The sequence below is a fragment of the Mytilus galloprovincialis genome, chromosome 7 (assembly GCF_965363235.1).
Source record: "Mytilus galloprovincialis chromosome 7, xbMytGall1.hap1.1, whole genome shotgun sequence".
NCBI classification, from domain to species: domain Eukaryota; kingdom Metazoa; phylum Mollusca; class Bivalvia; order Mytilida; family Mytilidae; genus Mytilus; species Mytilus galloprovincialis.
In genome coordinates, this window is record NC_134844.1 from 12,602,653 (window position 1) to 12,622,778 (window position 20,126).

The 20,126-nt window shown below is 34.1% G+C and overlaps 1 protein-coding gene across 1 annotated transcript in view; it reads right to left on the reverse strand.

Annotated features, from left to right (window-relative positions):
* Positions 1-20,126, reverse strand: part of LOC143082335 (uncharacterized) — a 48,507-nt gene that overhangs the window by 23,804 nt on the left and 4,577 nt on the right. The window contains exons 2-4 of the mRNA XM_076257977.1: positions 7,577-7,876; positions 4,421-4,807; positions 2,469-2,768 (exon numbers count right to left, since the gene is read on the reverse strand). Of these exons, the coding sequence (XP_076114092.1) occupies positions 2,469-2,768; positions 4,421-4,807; positions 7,577-7,876 (987 nt within the window). The remainder of the gene's footprint in view (positions 1-2,468; positions 2,769-4,420; positions 4,808-7,576; positions 7,877-20,126) is intronic.

A 20,126-nucleotide genomic window follows, 5' to 3' on the forward strand; every position in this document is an offset into this window, starting at 1 on the left:
GCCTAATAGATTAAGCAAAGCCAAATGACTTTGAAGTTTGATTAACTTTGAACACTATTAACTTGTGCTCAGTGTCTTAACTGAAGACCACAAGCTCTACCAAACAATTAAGCATTACTATCAGTAGCAAGATTTTTCCTGTAATGATCATTCTCAGTTCATCAGGGCTAATGCACAGTTAGATATCAAGTTTACAAAAAATAGATTAGGAAACCACAATTACTACAATTACTACAAGTTCCAGATAAAGTCAAGACGTGGCGACAGATGTAATGGAAATGCTCTACTCGTAACTGTCCTGCTACTATCAACACACACAACAACATACCAACCAAAGTGGATGCTAATCACAACCATCCCTCAGACAGAATGCAACTCAGAGTAGACGATGTATTACAACGTATGAATTCTCGTTGTAAAGATGAACTCACTGCAATACCAACTATTTATGAAGAAGAATTGGTAAAACTAAGAGACCAGGAATAGAATGATGACACACACCAACTAGTAAAACACATACCAACCTTCTACTCATGCAAAGACCAGCTTTACAACGAGAGACACAAGCTAATACCAGCACTACCAACAACAGTAGAAGATATCACAGCAGATGGTGAATGGGCTCAAACTACTACTGGCCAACCCTTCCTACTTGCAGATGATAACACCAATGGGCGAATGCTTGTATTCAGTACCCAAGAGAACCTATATAATCTAGCAGCAGCAGCAGACACCATCTACTGTGATGGAACATTCTATGTTTGTCCAACACTGTTCTACCAGCTGTACACATTACACGCCAACGTTGATGGTACTATGTTTCCACTGGTTTACTGTTTCCTACACGGTAAAGACCAGCAGATGTACACAAGGCTACTAACTATTATTAAAGATCTATGTAACAACTTCAACATCCTACTTCAACCAGTCAAGATGTTCCTCGACTATGAAATAGCCATCAGAAATGCAGCGACTTCAGTCTTCCCGGATAACAACATCAAAGGGTGCTTTTTCCACTACACTCAGTTTATCTGGAGAAATGCACAGAAGCATGGTCTGCAAACTGAATACAATGAAAAGGGCGACATTCACCAACTTGTTCGTAGAGCTGCAGTACTGCCACTTTTACCACCCAATACAATTGAAGATGTTTGGTTTAATGCACTTGAAGACATCGATGATTCAGATACTACTACACCAACACTTAACTTTACAAACTATGTAACCAGCTACTGGGTAGAGAACAAAGTCTGTGGAATCAACAAACCATTTAGAAGGTTGGCATAGTAAGCTAAAGAAGTTAGTAAAGGCAGCTCACCCAAACATCTTTAGTATGATTAGTTTGTTGAGACAAGAAGAAGCCTTCCATGCTCTAACATTGATCCAGTACAGAGCTGGCGGGAAACGTATCCCAAGAAAGAGGAAGTACAGGGAAATAGATGACAAATGACTCCAAACACTGAAAATAAAGTTACTCCAGTCGAGTATGGATATGCTGCTTCTCATCTCCTGCACATTGATTAAGACTTTGTATTCTCTTATATGTCCAATCATGTTTAATGTATTACTATGTGAATGCTATGAATAATGTCAATTTAGTTTACTTTTGGTTCTTTGTAACTCAAAATTTAGTGCTATGATATTTCAAATGATATTATTTACTTGTATATATTATTGTAAATAATTGCAATTACTTGTGCATGCCATTATAGCTATACATTCATATTGTGCTTTTGAATACTATTTACATAAACTGTGCTTCATGTTGTATGTACCTGATATATCAAAGACTTAAGCTTATAGTCTATATTTCATTGCTTTTTGACCTGCCATATTTGTTTTTTGCTTTTCATTTTGTTTAACTTCTTAATTCGTTTTTTTCCTGATTCGTGTCTCACGTTTTTCATGCTGAGACAAGGTATGGGTTTTGCTTATTGTTGAACCCATAAGGCGATTTGTAGTTATTGACACCCTCGGTCATATATCCATAGTGGCTTGTTGACTCATTGACAATTAAACCACACTATCAAATATGAATATAATTGTATAGAACGAATAAAATTTTCACATTACAGTTATATACTAAATCTTAAATTCTAGAATTATTCAATTTAAAATGAAAATGTCATTCAAAAATGCAAATACAAAACATAAAAAGATTAGCCACACAAATTACACATTCAAATGTATAGAGTATGTAATCATCGGATGTCGATGGAATATTTTATAACAAAAGAAGACTGAGAAGACGAAATGCACAGTGCTTAGGTTATTTGCCTCCTAGCAGAATTGTATTACAACAATGCAATCAATACTAGATTGTAAAACAAGATCAATATAACTTACTGTAATACAACGAAATTGCAACGTATGAAAGAGATCTCCGAAGTTTTTTTTTCTACATTTTATATCTATTTAATTATGCATATAACAAACCTCCGTGTCTGCGTTATCATTTGTCAAATTACCTGTAAAAATATCAAATGCTGTCAATCCTTCTGGATTCTTGAAATTTACATTAGCACCATCCTCAATTAAAATACGACAAAGTGTGTACCGCTTCTCCTTGATAGCTTTCATTAAAACAGAATCCTCTCCATGCTGAACAAAATTTGGATTCGCGCCATTTTCAATCATAACAGTCAACAATGAATCACTAAATCCTTCATCAAGAAGGCGAGCAAGTGGGAACTGTCCTAAAGATTGAGGAGTATTCCCGGTAAGCCCCTTTTCAACAACTGCTATTACTATGGTCTCACTACTTCTTTCTGTGAAGAATAAATCAACAATATTTGATCAACAGTTTCCTTGAAATTAAATATGCATGTCAACATCAACATTAAAAATAATATCTGTCATATAACCTCAAAATAAAATATCTCTGTTAATTTTCATCAAATACGAATCGAAAAGGTACGAACAAAAAATGAAAAGGAACGAATTCAATAGTTAGACTATAGCACTGCAGGTAAAAAAAAAGGAAAAGTTATTTATAACAATGGATTTGTCTTTATCGCATTTTGCATTGTCTGTTAAAGAAATAAATGATTGTTTCTTGCTTTGCCAACAAAGGTCCCGATGCGATTAACTTGGACAATATCATTCAAAATAAAATCAGTAAATTTTATTTAAAATATCAGTCTGTACCTATCATTTGTAATACCTATACCAAGTCAATTGCAATTGCATTTACAAACATTTGTCGAAGGGTCTAAATATTCACTGACGACTTCAAGTCTAAACATCCGGATTACACCTGTGCTAGCTCGGAACTTCCCCATTCATACATTCATATAATCTGCGGCGTTTTACGTTTCCGCAAATTGGCACTACGTTTCCGCATAAAAATTCCTACGTTTCCGCATTTTTGTATTACTCTTTTCTGCATTGTTTTTACATTGATTTTGTTAAACGTTTCCGCATTTTTATTTTGAATGTATGCCTCTTTCGTTTGCCAGGTAAACATGGTGGGGGGGGGGGGGTATTCTTGCATTATTATTCGTCTTAATGTTTTGCTTATGCCTATTTTTTTCGTTTTTAATTGTTAATTGATTGATTGTTTGTTGGTTGCTATTTTTACGCCCAGTGACAAATATTTCACCGGAGTTCAAATCAGTGTGAAGTGAATGTAAGCAATCATAGGCAACCGTAAGGCCTTCAAAATTACAAAAACCGATACTGTAAAGCCGTCTAGAAAAAGCCCGACATGAAAAGTGTGAAACAGTTCGAACAACAAACTATATGTCAGGGTTGATATAAAAACAAAGATGTTAAATGACACCAATGAGAGTCCACAAGATACCAAATTACACAGAAATGAACAGCTTTATGTCACCTTTCGCTCTTCAGCAATAAGAAAAGCCCCTACCACATAGTCAGCTATAAAAGGCACCAAAATCACTATAATAAAATAAAGTCTTATATATATATCATTATAAACATTTTTTACAGATGAAATACAGGTAAAAATGCGGAAATGTAATATCTATTTTTTTCGTAAAAGTAATGCACGAAAATGCGGAAACGTAAAACTGGATTTTTGCTAAAATTGCGGAAACGTAATACGCCCATAATCTGACATGCAAATTAAACACTGGTAACCTTAACTTTGTCAATAACTCTTTGCTGCGAAATGTGTTATCCAAAGGCAGGAAATATCAGCAAAATAATAAAACACAGCATCAAAATATTAATGGATTCAGTTGATGATTTTGCCAGGCAATGTTTTCTTTTGTGTGTTTAATATGGTATGTTGATCAAGAGAAGCAGTTTGAAATATATCTTTTATTTCGTGTTTGAATGTAATATTATAAAAAAATTTAAAAAAGTTAATCGACATTTGTCGAGAGTAAGCAACGCCAAAAATCGGCCATGAGTAAAAATCGGAAGAAGTTGATGTTTACAAATATATGGTACTTACGATTTATACAGACTTCTAATACTGTTCCTCCGTTTTCGCCAATATGGGAGACATCTGCACCAGCATTGAGCAAAGACAAGACCACATTATCTATGTTTTTCTTGATTGCTAGAATAAGTGGCGAGTCTCTGCCAGGATCAGTGCAGTTAGGATTTGCTCCTTTTTTTAACATATCAGATATACAATTTTCTATTTCAAGATGCCTATTCCTGAGTCTACCGAAGAGTAGGTTACATGAAGTATATCCTTTACGTGAAATGTTTGTCCTTGCAGGCGAACAGTTTTTCAATACTAGTTCCAAGGGGTAATCACCGTGTTGGTTAGTCATATTTAGCGTTGTCCTTTCTGCAGCAAGTTTCTTAAGAATCTGCCACTTCGATTCAGTATCTGGACAAACACAAGTAATGCAAAATGATTTAATTAGTTTATCTGTATATGAGATGAATTATGATTACCAAGTTTAAATGTGAAAATACAAAAGAAATTACAAAACACATATATCAAACTAGGTTAAACTTAACTATCTGGAATACAACTAATATATTCTCTTCATCTTTATAAGACAATCAAGTAAAATCAAGAATGTGTCCAAAGTACACGAATGCCCCACGTGCACTATCATTACTGTGTTCAGTGGAACATGATATTGGGGGTCAAAACTCTTATTTGGCATTAAAATTCGATTGACAATTGAAACTAAATTGATTTTTGTAATTTTTCTTGAGTTCCGTCAAGCCGTCCGTCCGTCTGTCCGTCCGTCGTCAACATGTCGGACATTAACTAAAAATCGCTTTGACCAGTTTGAATGAAACTTTGGAGAATTGTTAATATTTATTGACGTGAGCTACGGTTCTTTTTTTATAAATTTTGGATGATAATACGTTTTCGATGTTATGGGGTTTTATTCATTACAAAAAGGGGTATTTGTCAGTTTTCGGACAATACCTGAAAAATGCTCAGAGCATTTTTTATAAAACTCTGGGAAATATTTTATATATGTAAGCTCCATTCATTTTATTTTTTATTTTAGATTTTACGATTTCGAGTTATGGGATTATATTCATACAAAAGAGTGATTTTCAAGTTTTCGGATGATATCCTTAAAGTGAAATGAGCAGTTTACATTAAACTTTGCTAAATGATTTATATCTATTAAGATAACCTGTCTTTAATCATTTCATAAATTTCTGATATAACATTGATAAGTTATTGAACTTGATTCTTTAAAAACACGACGGGCGTATCATGCGCTCATTGCGCAGCTGTTTATTTATTTTTTTATTCTTTTGGATTTATTGCGGTACATATTGATCTTTTTGTCTAATTTAATTGCACTTATAAAAACAAGGATGTATGGAATACACTCAAACAGGGGCGGATTTAGGCGGGGGCGTGGCGGGCGTGCGCCCCCCTAAAATTTGCAAAGCATGGGTTGTCTTCTAACTTATTTAAGTATCAGAAGAGACAATTCCATCTTTTTTAACATTGAAAGTATATAAAACAGTCAGTTTAACAGAGTCAACGTTTTTATCATTTAACTGACCTACGATTTATTTAAGTTCTGTAATATATATATACCTAAAAGGAAGGTGTCAAACACGGAGCTGCGCTTGATGACAAATGAAATAGGGGTTTAGCAGTTGAAGTACAAACAATTGTTACATTGTATTTGCGGTTTTTATAATCAATTTCTTTGATAATCGAATTTCCAAAGCATCCTTAACGGACTTACTCACTTTCACAATTTCATCATGGCATGGGCCAAGAAAACAGTCAAGGTGAGATTCTTTCTTAATGTAGAAATAATGTTTCGAGCAAAAGGTTAGTTTATGATTTGTATCTCTGTGTCTTTATATATTTCTTACTTGTAACCTGAAATTTTTTTTCCGAATTATGTGCCGCATTATTACATGAATGGGATCCTCAGAAAAAAAAACATAACTACGTAAATCATCTCATTCTGATTTGATGCGGTTTGTGCCGAACACAGTATATATAAAGTCTGGCACGACCTCCGAAAATCAAAAAAGTAAAAACAGATATATTTAAGAGAGGACAATTCAAATTCACGGAGAAAAGTAGAAATTTTCGTTTGCCAAATCTAAAACAAGTATTGGTCAGGTGAGCTGTTTTGATATGTCTCGTCTAACCTTGCTTCCGTCGGTCCGCCTGTCTATCTGTCAACTCTTCACATTTCCATCGTCTTAACCAAGTTTGTCGAGGCTGGTGTTCATGGTGTTATGGAGTGGTAAAATAATTCTAATGTGAACCGATTTCATTTCACATTATTGAAAGCATGTACAATCGGCTTTGACACATTGACCGGCGATGTGCAAACAAGGGTAATTTCTTTTTGTGATGTTTCTGTATTTCTGTTTGTCACAACTACCAGCACCATGTCTTTCAAGGATTAGTTGAGATATTTATTACCTGATATTGCTTTATAGATCATCTTACAAAAAGGTGTCTTAACCAATTGTAGATTGGTTTGCATAGGAACACAGAATCAAAATAAAATGTTCGCATGGTCTTCAGATTTTGTTTTTAGGGCTGCAGCTTTATAACTGTAGCTTTATAAACTCATAAGTATGCAATATGAATCTCTTAGTGCGTAAGTAAGGGGTGTTAGAAGATTGTTGTAAAATTTTCTAATTTGTAGGAGACCTTGCCATCATAACTTGAAGTTCTACGCGGAAAAGGAACATATATATATACATATATATTGTTTTACATCTGTCCGTCCATCCGGTAGTCAGTCACTAGTGATTGCATATTGTTGACAGGGTGGATTTAGGCGGTTTCTGCTAGAAACTTTAATTTCACGCTAAATTTACCTCAGAATAGTTCGAAATACCTATATTGCACCCCTTTAGAAGAATATTTCAATAATTTTACCTCAAAAGTTTTTCCGCCTCGCTCCGCTCGGCGAATATATAATTTGCGCCCCTAATCTGAAATCCTGGATCCGCCCCTGGGGTATTATTAGTTACATAGTGTGCTAGTGACCCAATACGATATATGGGCCAGAAACTCCATATCCATATATATTATATAGTATTAGGTCGGTAGCAGAAAAATCATTCATGAAAAATTCAAAGCCGAAAACAATTGGCCTTTTTTTAAGTCAATAATCACTGTACTTTGAATTCTACATACCTTGTTTACAGCACACATGTATAGCAGCATCTCCCATCTTTCCTATATGGTTGATCTTAGCTCCCGCTTTTATTAATATATCAACAATGTCAGGATGTCCATGTTCGACAGCTACAACCAATGGAGAGTCTTGTCCTTCAGGGAAAATGTTTGGATTAGCACCACGCAGCAGTAAATCTGAAACAGCTTTCCTATTGGTTTGACCATTACCCTTCATCGCTAGTATCAAAAGTGAAATTTTATGTTTTGTTTCGATTTCATGAGCAGATACCCCTGTATCAAGAAGAGATGTGATCATATCTGTAAAAAAAAGATTAAAATTGTTTGGTGTTATGTTTTTATTTTAGTGGAATAATTTGAAATAGAACAGGATATGTTTTTAATATTTTTGTTTAGAACAGGGTATGTTTTGCAATGTTTTCTTGTTAGAACAGGGTATGCTTTGGGTCATTAATCGATATAATTTAGGTGAATCGTGCATCAATAAAAACCGCTGATATTGTCAATTTTATAAACAGCAGAAAGGTAAACCAATTCAGTAAAGATAATTCGGGTGTTCTGATATTACCTACACAATGTCTTTCATCAACAATAATTGATACAGCCCGTACCAGAGTAGTGATCGAATTCGCGTTTCTTTACCGTCAGAATAAGTTACGTTATCGACAAACTTATTTCAGAAGTGACATAATTTAATTTTCTTCATCGACAAAATATTTCATGTCCAATGTGTAAAATTTCATTGTTTAAGTCGAAGTTTTTTTAACACAGTAAAACATTTTTTATAATCAACCTCTGTCATTGGCATTTTCATTTTAACGGTAAAGGATCAAATACGGGATCTCCGAAATTTCTATCATTTGTTACGAAGAAATCATTATTCAATCGAACATATGTCTTTGTTCATGACACATATTATGAAATACAAAGGAGTTGTAATGATCAAATACTTTCGAACTGACGGAAACAAAAATACATAATCAAGAATGTGTGTTCTGTCATAAACAATGGCTTCGTCGTGCGAATCGACGAGATCATGTTACATGTAACTGATATTAGCTGTAGAAACAGTTGGTTCGACCTCGATAAAATCTTTATCAATTTAATATAAGCGATAAATATTCATGACTACAATGATAATGAATTTATTGGAGTCACATCCACTGTTTCTACTGTAAACATGAACTCGTCGGTTAGTGCAATGAAGACACTTTTAAAGATTGAGATTGTTGGTTTATTCTTTACACCTTCGAGGTATTAAAATTATTTCAGTGTTTATTTAAAGTTAAATTTATTTTCAAATCTCTTCTGTTTAAAATTGTCGAAACTTCCGTTTAAGATTTCTGTGGTAAACTATCTATTCTATAGTTAGGACCATGCATTTTATAATAAATACCCTTTTGTACTAGAATACTTTCTTTATAGAAGTATAGATCTGCTGGTTATAGATTTTTTTTATAACTTTCATTATTGTGACGATGCGCTATGAAATTCAGATTAATTTATAAATGAAGTTGTATATAAATTTTTGGTCATAAACACAAATCTTTTAAGCAGTTCGACGAGTGTGTTAATGTTACAGTAGTCTGTTTACTGTAAGTTTCTTAGCTTGGCCCGATTCATCTGTCATTTATGGAAACTAATTCACCATTTCTGAGACATTCATTTTTATTTCACCATCAGACATGGAGCTACATTAATGTTGTAACTAAAGGAAAACTCTCAAATTAAAGAAATTTGACATGATATACTGAAACTTTCTTATAATCAATTAAACGACTGCTTTTCTTAGATATGTGATTTTTCATGGTCAAACTTTTTCATTGTTCACGGACATTTTGAGATTTTTTATTGTAAAAAAAATGGTGTTTTTTTTTAAGAAATCAACATTCAAAATTTAGAACTTCATGAACATGTACAGGAAGCTGAATTATTGCACATCTATGTACTACTTAAAATTGTACTTCGATCTGTTGCGTCCTTTAAATGTTCTGATCGTCCTAAGATTTAATGTACAGAAATGTTTCGGTAAATTAAATTCAAATCCGAATTGAATGTTAATGACACACAAAAAGAGAAACCAGAATCTCTTGATGATCAAACGTATGTACACGTTGCGGCGATTTAGAGCTTTTCAGAAGGAGTGAGATTCCACCCTTGTTGAAAGCCTTGTGGAGACCTCTAGATTTTTAAATTCCCTCCGTTTTTCTCATGGATGGAGTGTGGTCTCTCTGTAAATTACCCCATATCTTTTCATTTTCCTATTTACCGAAGGTTCCATGTGAAAATTTCCATTGGATCATATCTGTTAAACTAAATGTACAAAACAGGCTCAAGAAAAGGCGAAATTTCTTTTTCAAACCCGAACTAGAAATCCAAATATTTTCTGTATGTGCCATTGCAAGAAATAGTTTTGCTCGTTATTTTGTCATATTAAAAAAAATTCTCAACAAAATTTTCCCGTTTAAACTGTGCTAGAAAAAAAGTTTGGCATGTGAAACGGACGAAGTACAAATACCAGTCCTCCCTTTTGTGTATACATATGAGAAAACATTTTAAAGTTATTGATTGAATTCAAATCCATCACACATACGGTACACATTGTAGTCCAAAAAAAATAAAGAACTTCATTCCTATCAAACACCTTTTTAATTGTTTACCAGTATATTTCTTTTAGTTTTGGGTAAAATTGTAAAGGAAATAATACTATCAAGACGTCCTTCCATAAATCTTTTTTTTTTCTGTTCTGACTTTGAAGAAATGACCACCTTTCGCCCAATCGAAATGGTGCATGGACATATTTTGTTTCATATTATTAGAATTATTTTCAATATTATCGGTATTAAACTTGATTATCGACACATGAAAGTTTGTCAGCATTGTCAATCTTTTTAACGTTAAAGTACCAATAGTTCGGTCACTACTCAATTAAGTTTGTAGATAACGTAGCCAATTTTGACGGTAAAGAAACATCAATTCGATCACTTCTCAGTTACGGGCTGTAGAACTTTTAAAAATAGAAGCGGAAAAGGTATGAGTTAGAAAAAAGCATCGTCTTTTCTCTTTTTTTAGTCATTTTCAAGCATGGAAATTACCACTCGTATGATAGATTACAAAAGAGAAGGTGCCATACAAACTGACAAAACCGAACACTTTACTGTATCACCCAGACTGGAAAACACCTGTTCTTTCCTGTCCGGGATTCGAACTCATGCTACTGAGATATCGTGGCACCAAATCACCTTGCGCTGTGCCCGATGCGCTTCTTTTTTTTTCGCTTGATAAAATGGTATTGCATGTATATGTATCATTTTCTACATCAATTTACAACTTCAATATCAAAAACACAATTTGGTGCCACGATATCTCTGTAGCATATCATTGAGATCGAATCTCGGCCAGGGAAGAAAAAAAATGCAATTTTACATATATAACATTGTTGGGCGATTATTTAGACTCATATATACAGAATGTATTTTTCAGACATATATCACCATCACTGGTGATCCGATGGATAAAATCTATCATAGAGCTGTCACTGGTTCAGACGTATTTATATATATATATAATATAATTTTGAAAAATTAATTCATACAGAAAAACAAACAAAGTAAACCCTCCGTGAATGTCTTTATAGAATTTACCCCAAACGATAAAGAAAAAGAAACTATTTCAAAATACCATTCATCATTAACAAAATGATTAAACAAAATTCTTTAAAAAAAAAATCAAGATAGTAAATTTCAAACTATATCTACATGTATACCGAATTTCCACTCTAAAATTAGAATTTGGTGCTGTCTATTTTTAATCTTAATGTAATTTCTTTTCATTATATTCTTTTTTGGTGAAATATAACAAAGTTTAATTTTGAACCAACTTGAAAACTTGCCCAAAATAGCAAATCTAAATACATGTTTAGATTCAGCATGCCAAAGAACCACTTGGTGTTTTGTTTTCGTTAACTTAACTCGAGGTTCAATGTTAAACTCTATGGACCTTAATATGGAAAATTGGACATCCGGTCGAAAAATGAAAATTCTAAATAGACGGCTAGATTCTGTATATCAAATAACCCTATTTTATAATGTTTAAAGTTTAATTTAGGACCCAATTTGCAGGGGCGTAGCCAGAAGAAAACGATGTGCAAGCAACTACTGCCGAGCGGAGCGAGGCGAAAAATTTTTGGGACCCCTTTAATGCAGAAAAATGTTTTTTTTTCGGTTTTCGGTCATAGAACGGTTTAAAGAGGAGCTACATGTAGATAGGACTTATAAACAATTTATGAACGTAAAACTATTAATACTTGAATCTTCTGAATAGAGTAATCATGGTTAATTTAATACATAAACAACACATTTTTGAATTACAGAATTTACTCAACATTGACCAAAATCTGCTCTTCGGGTCTAAGCAGAAACGAACTTTACTATTACTTTGTCAACATTCACACTGAAATCCCGATCAATATGCAGTAATGCTAGCGATGATAACCTGACGTTGTTAATTTTCAACAGACTTAATAAACTGATAAATCTGCATGGTAGCACTCGCGAGATGTTATAAACCAGCGTACGTGTTCTCCATCGAGCGACCTCCCGATTGAAATTGTCCGCCAAATACATGCCAGGTCATTTTGTATGTCTCAAACAATGTTGAGAATTATTCGTTGGTTATATGTCCTACAACACGAGGAAGCAGATACGACACAAAGAAGCTATTTTCTGATAATACCAGACATCCTCTACTCTCCAATTCCGTTATCATATGGTCTTCGTGTGTGAACGCAACATATAATGAGACTTTCCAATGCTCTTTTGGCGTGTTTTCAGGGTGATTGGCTCTGCATGGTAGTCTGTCGAACACATCGCCTCGGCATATTTTCAATAATATCAAATGGTTTCGATAAATCTCGATTGGTACATCGCATCGCAAACAGATAAGCCGTACTCTGTAAAATGTGCTCCGAAACTACACGTCTTAGACTGAGTATAATAAATTCAAATCTGGTAAAAAATACAAGTTACCGTCCGATTTTTACATGATCTCTAATAAAACGTTTAATTTGAAATGCCGTTATTTAATGAAAGTTCACCAATTAAAAAAGTAACAACATATGTGTTTCCTTTAACCATAATTAATTTATAAATTTTTATTTTGGCATTTTTTTTTTTTTTGCTTGCCGAATCGATGTGCACGCAACTGCGTGTTAGCGTATATGGAGCTACGCGCCTGCCAATGGACCTCAATGTGGCTTGATTGAAAAACGGGGCCCTTTAAAAAATCTAACCCCATTGAAATTGGTCAAGGAATAAACCATCTATACAAAGTATTAACAATCAAATTTGTTTTAGCCCATTTTTCCTAAAATCAAATCATGGCTGAGATTCATTTACTTTATATACACAAGTTATTGTCCTGAAACAAGAAAAAAAATGTTGCTGGCCACCTTAATCCCCTAATTCCTAAACATGCACAGTTACGATAATCATAATAGCCTTCAAAATCAACCCTTAAGTACAAAACCTAGCGTTGTAATTTCACAGAGATCTATACACTTATACTCAAGTTATTGTTTGGAAACCAAACATCTTAAGGCGACGACGACATCATACCATACCATTGTATGAACGAAAAATATTCTGCGATAATATTTATGAAAACCTGTACAAATGTAGTCACCAGCAGGGGACCTTCCAACTTGAATAAGACTAGTAACTAATACGGCATATAATTAGGGAGGCAGAAATATGATAGCTTCAACAGGAGGCTAGCTCCAATTCTACGACATGAGCATTTCTATATATTATAAGTTATATGGTTCGCTTCTGACCCCACAGGAATCCATAGAGGGTTAGTAAAATCCATAGGGCGACGTCATCTATTAATTTTGTTGTGTGTTTCGTTGTTTATTTTTCAACAAAACGCCGCAGAAAAAGTCCAGCGTTCGATAAATTCGTTATACGGTTAACTACTGACCCCCTACAGATCCATAGAGGGTAAAATACAAGTTTCTTCCAACAACCTGTACATATAAAATTATGCATGTTATTACACTTTATAACAATATTCTTTAAGAATAAGCGAGTTGATTTTGTTAAGAAATTATATGTGTACCCTATTACTGACAAAAACGAGAGACTGAGCAAGCACATTGTATTCAGCGAACGTAAATTTACACAATACGAAGCTATATTAAAGTTATTAAATCAACAATCTAAAGCCGTTGGTGAATTTTATTTTAATATGTATTCGGAAAGAAATAAACAGATTGACAATGATCAGATACGCCACGGCAAATTATTAATTAACGCACAAAAAAGTTTTAAATGTGCATTGTTGAAGGCCGTACGGTGACCTATAGTTGTTAATGTCTGTGTCATTTTGGTCTCTTGTGGACAGTTGTCTCATTGGCAATCATACCACATCTTCTTTTTTATATTTACGAACTGAAAATGTCGTGTCAACAATAATACGCAACTAAAGTTAACCCACACATTACCCCAGATAGTGTTTCGGTGAACTCTCCTAACAGAACAGTTCATCGTCAGTCTTTACATACGCGATCATCCGAACCGGAGATGTCTAACGGTCCAGTTAAACGGTACTATTACATTTTACCAGCATTAGGTTGGCCTTTTGTGTACCCAAGGCAGGTGAAGGAAGTCAAATTAGTAGCGATGTGATTGGATGTAAGGGTACAATATATTTTTTTATTTATCTATGAATAACTGCAGTGTGTATATTTACAATATAAGTTTTGAAACCTATTGAAATATTTTCTAGAGAATTGTTCGAAAAGACTTTCAAAATTTGATAAATTTGGTGCAAAATGACGGTGGGCATGAATAACATAAACCAGCTCCGTTGGAAGTTGGTCATGATACTATTTGGCTTTAATTTTAAAAACAGAATAATAAAGTACTAACACCACATATAACTGTTTTATTCAGGTTTTTATCATAAAAAGTAGTAAATTTAGAAAATGTTAATATTGTCGCCTATGGCAGAATAAATAGTACCGTTTTCCCTATACTGAAGATAGCAAAGGAAATCAAAGTCAATCAAACTTCAATTCTTTTATACTGTTTTGAAGCTTTTGATTAGTACATTTGTTTTTCATCACAAAGAATAGAAATTTGTCACTGAGAACAATACCCGGAAAAGGTCTACAAGGTATTATTTGTCAGGAATTGATTCGAAGTCAACTCGCTCCGGAATTATGTCATACTTAGAAAGTAGAATTGTGCAAGTGACATACATTATAGTGTTTCAATCTCGCAATAGTTCGCGCTATATGTCTGCCAAGCTGAACGTAGCTGAAAGTTGTGAAAGTATTGTTGAGAGTGAAAACGTATATTGTAGACGCTGGCTTAGTAATCAGGAATGGTACCAACATGTCTAGGAGAGTACAAGCGACAAGGCGAAAACTAAAAACTTTCATACTGCATAAAACTTATATTTCAACTGTTGTATTATTTCTGAGTGTATTACTAATTTTAGTGTCTATGTCTAGTATTAAATTAGTAGCATGGAATGTCAGGGGTATCATGTCCTCTACTATTTGTCTTAGTAAATTGTCAAAGGACAGTAAATGTGATATATGTGTTATATCTGAACATAAATTGAAAGAAAGGTCTTTACATTAACTATCTACAATACAAAAAAAGGTACAGCTGCATAAGTAAAGCTGATGCATTACCCATTAGGTATAATGCATATCATGGTAAGGGTGGCATTGACATATTATACAAAACTTCACTTCAGTTTTCTGTACATGAAATTTGTGACATTAATTCTTGTAGAAAAGCTGGTATTGAACTAAAAAATCAATCCTATGGATCACTGTTTATCTTTGGTGTTTATTTACCATCTGGTGACTCCATTGAGAACTATAAGAGTGAATTAAATATACTAGACACTATGTATTCATACTACAGTTCTTTTTGGTAGTTGTATAATTGCAGGTGACTTAAATGCTAATTGTTTAGGTAAAGACATCTCTTCGTCAAATAGTATTAAATCAAAAGAGTTATTAAAATTTGTATCTAGACATCATTTGTTGTATGCCGGGGTAAAATACACAATACAGGGCCAAATTATACATATATAACCAAACAAACAATGTTTAACTTAGATTATATCCTATGTAATCAAAGTTTATATAGGAAACTAAGGTACTATGAAATCCTTGATGAAGGAGCGAGATCGACTCCAACCCGCATCGTGTAATGGACTCTCGTGACAAATTACCTGCTTGGCATAAGGTTAAAGGTGAGCAGATAAATTGAATTTGAATTCCAAAAATTGATGAACGATCCCGTTGATAGGTTGATAGATTAAATGAGTTCTTATTCTTACGTTGATATTGACGCCATCAATGACGAATTTGATGACATGTTACATACTGCTGCAGACATTGCAATGCCGAAATGCGGTTTCAACCCACATACAAAACCTTACTGGAACGCAGCTGTAAAACTAGCACATGACAATGAAAGATCAACACGAAAATGTTGGGTATTAGAGGGTCAGCCTCGAGGCATGCATTTTGACTCTTATCGAATGTACAAAAGAGCTAAGTCCGAATTTAGGCGTGCACAGCAAGCGGCTAATGAACAATATGCGCAGAGCTGCTATGACGATCTCAATGAAACAGCAGAATGCGACGTTCGTTTGTTTTGGAAACAAATAAAACGTTTGAAAGGTTGTTCGTCTAAAGTTTATCCCGAGATTGTGTATGAAAATAAATTGTGTAATACTCCTGAGTCTGTGGCAACTGTTTCGCCGAATATTTCCATGATCTATACCGGCCAAAGGATGAAGATAATTTTGACAATGAATTTAATTGTTCTATTGAGAGGACATATAATGAAATTATTAAAAGCTGCGGTGTTGAAGGTGAATACTTACCTGGTGGTTTGATAACGGAACAAGAAGTTTCTGAATTAATTGGACAGTTAAAGTATAGAAAAGCCGCCGGACATGACAGAGTTCAAAACGAACATTTGCGGCACGAAGGTATCTCTGTTGTGAAGTGTGTAACCGCTCTATTCAATATCATCGTCAAACAAGGGCGAATACCGAAGAGCTGGAAACTTGGCCTCCTTGTTCATATCTTCAAAGGTGGAACCAAGTGCAAGACTTCACCTGATAACTACAGACCAGTAAGTTTACTCTCCTGTGTTTTGAAATTATTTGAAAGCGATATTAAGCTCGGTTAATACAGTTTGTGCTATATGACAAAAACATTCCGAACCTCCAACAGCAATGGTTTCAAAAGTACCTTAGTTGCTTAACTGCATCATTTAACCTACAGGAGACAATTTATCATAAACTTGAATTATTCAGTAAACTATTTGTTGCATTTTTAGATAGTAAAAAAGCTGTTGATACTGTATGGAGAATTGGTTTAATGTATAAATTGTATAATATAGGGGTAACAGGTAAAATGAGTTCAGTTATAAATGACTGTCATATTGATACATTTGTACCATGAGTTCTGTAGTTGTTAACCAGTGTCATTCTGATTTTCCCCCTGTATTACAAGGTGTAAGGCAGTGCGGGGTATTGTCTGGTTTACTGTTTTTTTCCTGTATTACAAGGTGTAAGGTAGGGCGGGATATTGTCTGGTTTACCGTATTTAATATTTACAAATGAATTGTTGGTTGAACTTTAAAAATGTAACCAGAAAACAGGTGTAGTATATCATATAGCTAGTTGCTCTCCCGCTCTCGCTGACGACATTTCATGTATTGGCACAACCCCGTCAGGTTTACAGCGAATGTTAGATACACGTGCTGATTATGCGCATAGATGGAGATTTTGTTTCAATGCGAAGAAATCGTGTGTAATGCAGTTCTCCCTAAATCCACGAGAAGTTCGGTTATTATACGATTGGCATATTGCGAACAGTGTTCTCCCGTTAGCAGCAAAATATACTCATTTGGGTATTATTTAAATCAGCAGAAAGGACATCAAACGCAGGTAGAAGAGGCAAGAACTCATTTTTCGCTCTTAATGGTGTTTGTTCAAAGTTAGCAAATTCAAGCGTTCTACTAAAACTTTATAAATCTATTGTGTTGCCTACTGTCTTTTATGGTTGTGAAATATGGACTAATTCAAATATAGCAACGTTGAATTGTTTCCAGCACTTTATAGTAAAACGTATTTTGGACTTGAGAACTTCAACTAGATCGGATATGTGTCAAAGTTCACTCGGACTACAAATGTACATCCTATTACTTCATCAATAGAGATAAAAAAAAAGTTGTATTTCTTACAAAAGCTTTGTACCCTTTACGACAAATTCTTAACGAAAAGACTATTCCTGGTGCGTCTGTACTCATATTTTATTGACACTGAACGTAAACATTATGGGTTCATTCCAGAAATTATGGATATTTTATACAAATATTATCTTCATGAATATGTGATAATCTTTTTGCGAGACGATGTTTTTCCTACAAAGCAATCTTGGAAAGTTAGAGTAAAAAATACGGTAGACAAATAAAATACAAACTGATGAATGGAATCGTCGAATACAGAGTGACAATAACTTTTCTCGTTTAAGAAATATTCACTTCTCGGTCAAAGTCCCCAATTTCTGGAAATGCGCAAGATCACCGAGAGAAATCTTAAACGCATATTTCATATCCACATTACTAACTGACATCCCTAATAACACGGGAAGCATTGCGAACTATGCGACAGACCATTTCTAGATGTATACGTACATGCGTGTTGTAGTTGTTGTGGTACTCAATCAATCTTCGTTATATGGTGGGATTTTATTATTGAAAATTTCCCATTACAATTATTTGTCGAACTGTATTCATACGATGATGAACAGCTTTACTGCATTCTATTGGGCAAACAAATAGCATCAGTCAATATTGACACTAACAGTTTTCTCAATCTGTGCCACGTACACGTTGCACTCTGTGTTGCTGAGTATAGCAGAGTCGCGAGAGGGATGATGCGGTAGCGTGCAAAAACATGAACTATCGTTAGTGAGAACATTTTTGTTTTATTTTCTTTCTTTATTTTTTTGCCATTATAACGTTCTTTATGTAATTTACTATAGTAAGTGTACATAATGTAATATTGTATTGTGTTGTCTGTTTTGTAATTTCATCTATGAACAGATATGTTGTTCATTGAATCTCTTGAAAGAGGAAATAAAGAAATGAATGAATGAAGTTACACTTTCTGAAAAATTTTCATTAAAATTTGCTGATAAAATCAAGCAAAGAGATTTTGATCTGCAATATATATCTTATACATGTAAGTGTTATTTAAACCCGAGTTTTTGTCAACACCTCAGATATGAACAGCAACCAAACTATTTTATCGACTGTACAACATTCATCAATGCAATTACACTGATAAGACAGAAGCTATTCAGTGTATTGTATCTTCTAATAAACGAAAAAGTTAATTATCATAAAATGTCTCCTCACTTTAACATTTAATTCACAATCGGATGTTATTAAGTGTATTAGTATGGAATATGTTTGAAAAGCTTGTCGGCAATTTGGCTTTCTCTCGGCATATCATTGGAAATAATAGGCTTTATTCTCAACTCCTAGGAGTCGAGATTAAGAATTGAACGATGGACAGATAGTGCGTGAATTTTTCTTGCTTCCTGATTGGAAGATATTACGAGACGTGAATAATCAAAGTTTATTGATTGGTTAGGACAATCCAAACCAAGTAAATGTCCTTCAATCCCGTAGAGTATCGGATTTGTTCTCTCTATTTTAGCAATTAGATTTTACACAGGTAACCTTTATCTATAAATAGTCGAATCTTCTGGAGTAAACAACAACGTTAAACGATACTACTTCATAGCGTCACGGTGACCTCACGTGTGTGGTAAAATTTGCTGATTGATGCACGTGGCTATTCTAGTAAATGAATTAATCTACAAAGCGAGAGCACTTTCCATTTTCATCAGCTAAGAGTCGAATAGCCCTTTTTGAAAGGCTAACGCTTGTTGTATTTAGAGTAATGGAGAAAATAATATCCTACAGGAGTTTTTGTCCTATTTAATTTGTGATTTTCTGTCCGTAATACCAGAAAGTCACAAGTCGCAAATTTGATAGGAAAAAAGGCATAGGACAAAAATTCACCAAAAATCTATTATCATTGTTTGAATATATGTAAGGAAAAAAAATCAAAAGTCCAAGTGGCTTGGTATTTAAATGGCTTCATGATGTCGAGAAATATATCACGATTGATCATGGCTGATGAAAAAATTAACTGACCATAAAATTAATATAATAATATAATAACAAGAATATGTCCATAGTACACGGATATCCCTCTCGCACTATCATTGTCTATGTCTAGTGGACCGTGAAATTGGAGTAAAAACTCTAATTTGGCATTTAAATTAGAAAGATCATTTTTCAAGTTGATTGGACTTCAACTTCATAAAAAAACTTTAACCTGAAGCGGGACAGACGGACGAACGAGCGGATGAACGGACAAACGGACGAACAGACGCACAGACCAGAAAACATAATGCCCCTCTACTTTCGTAGGT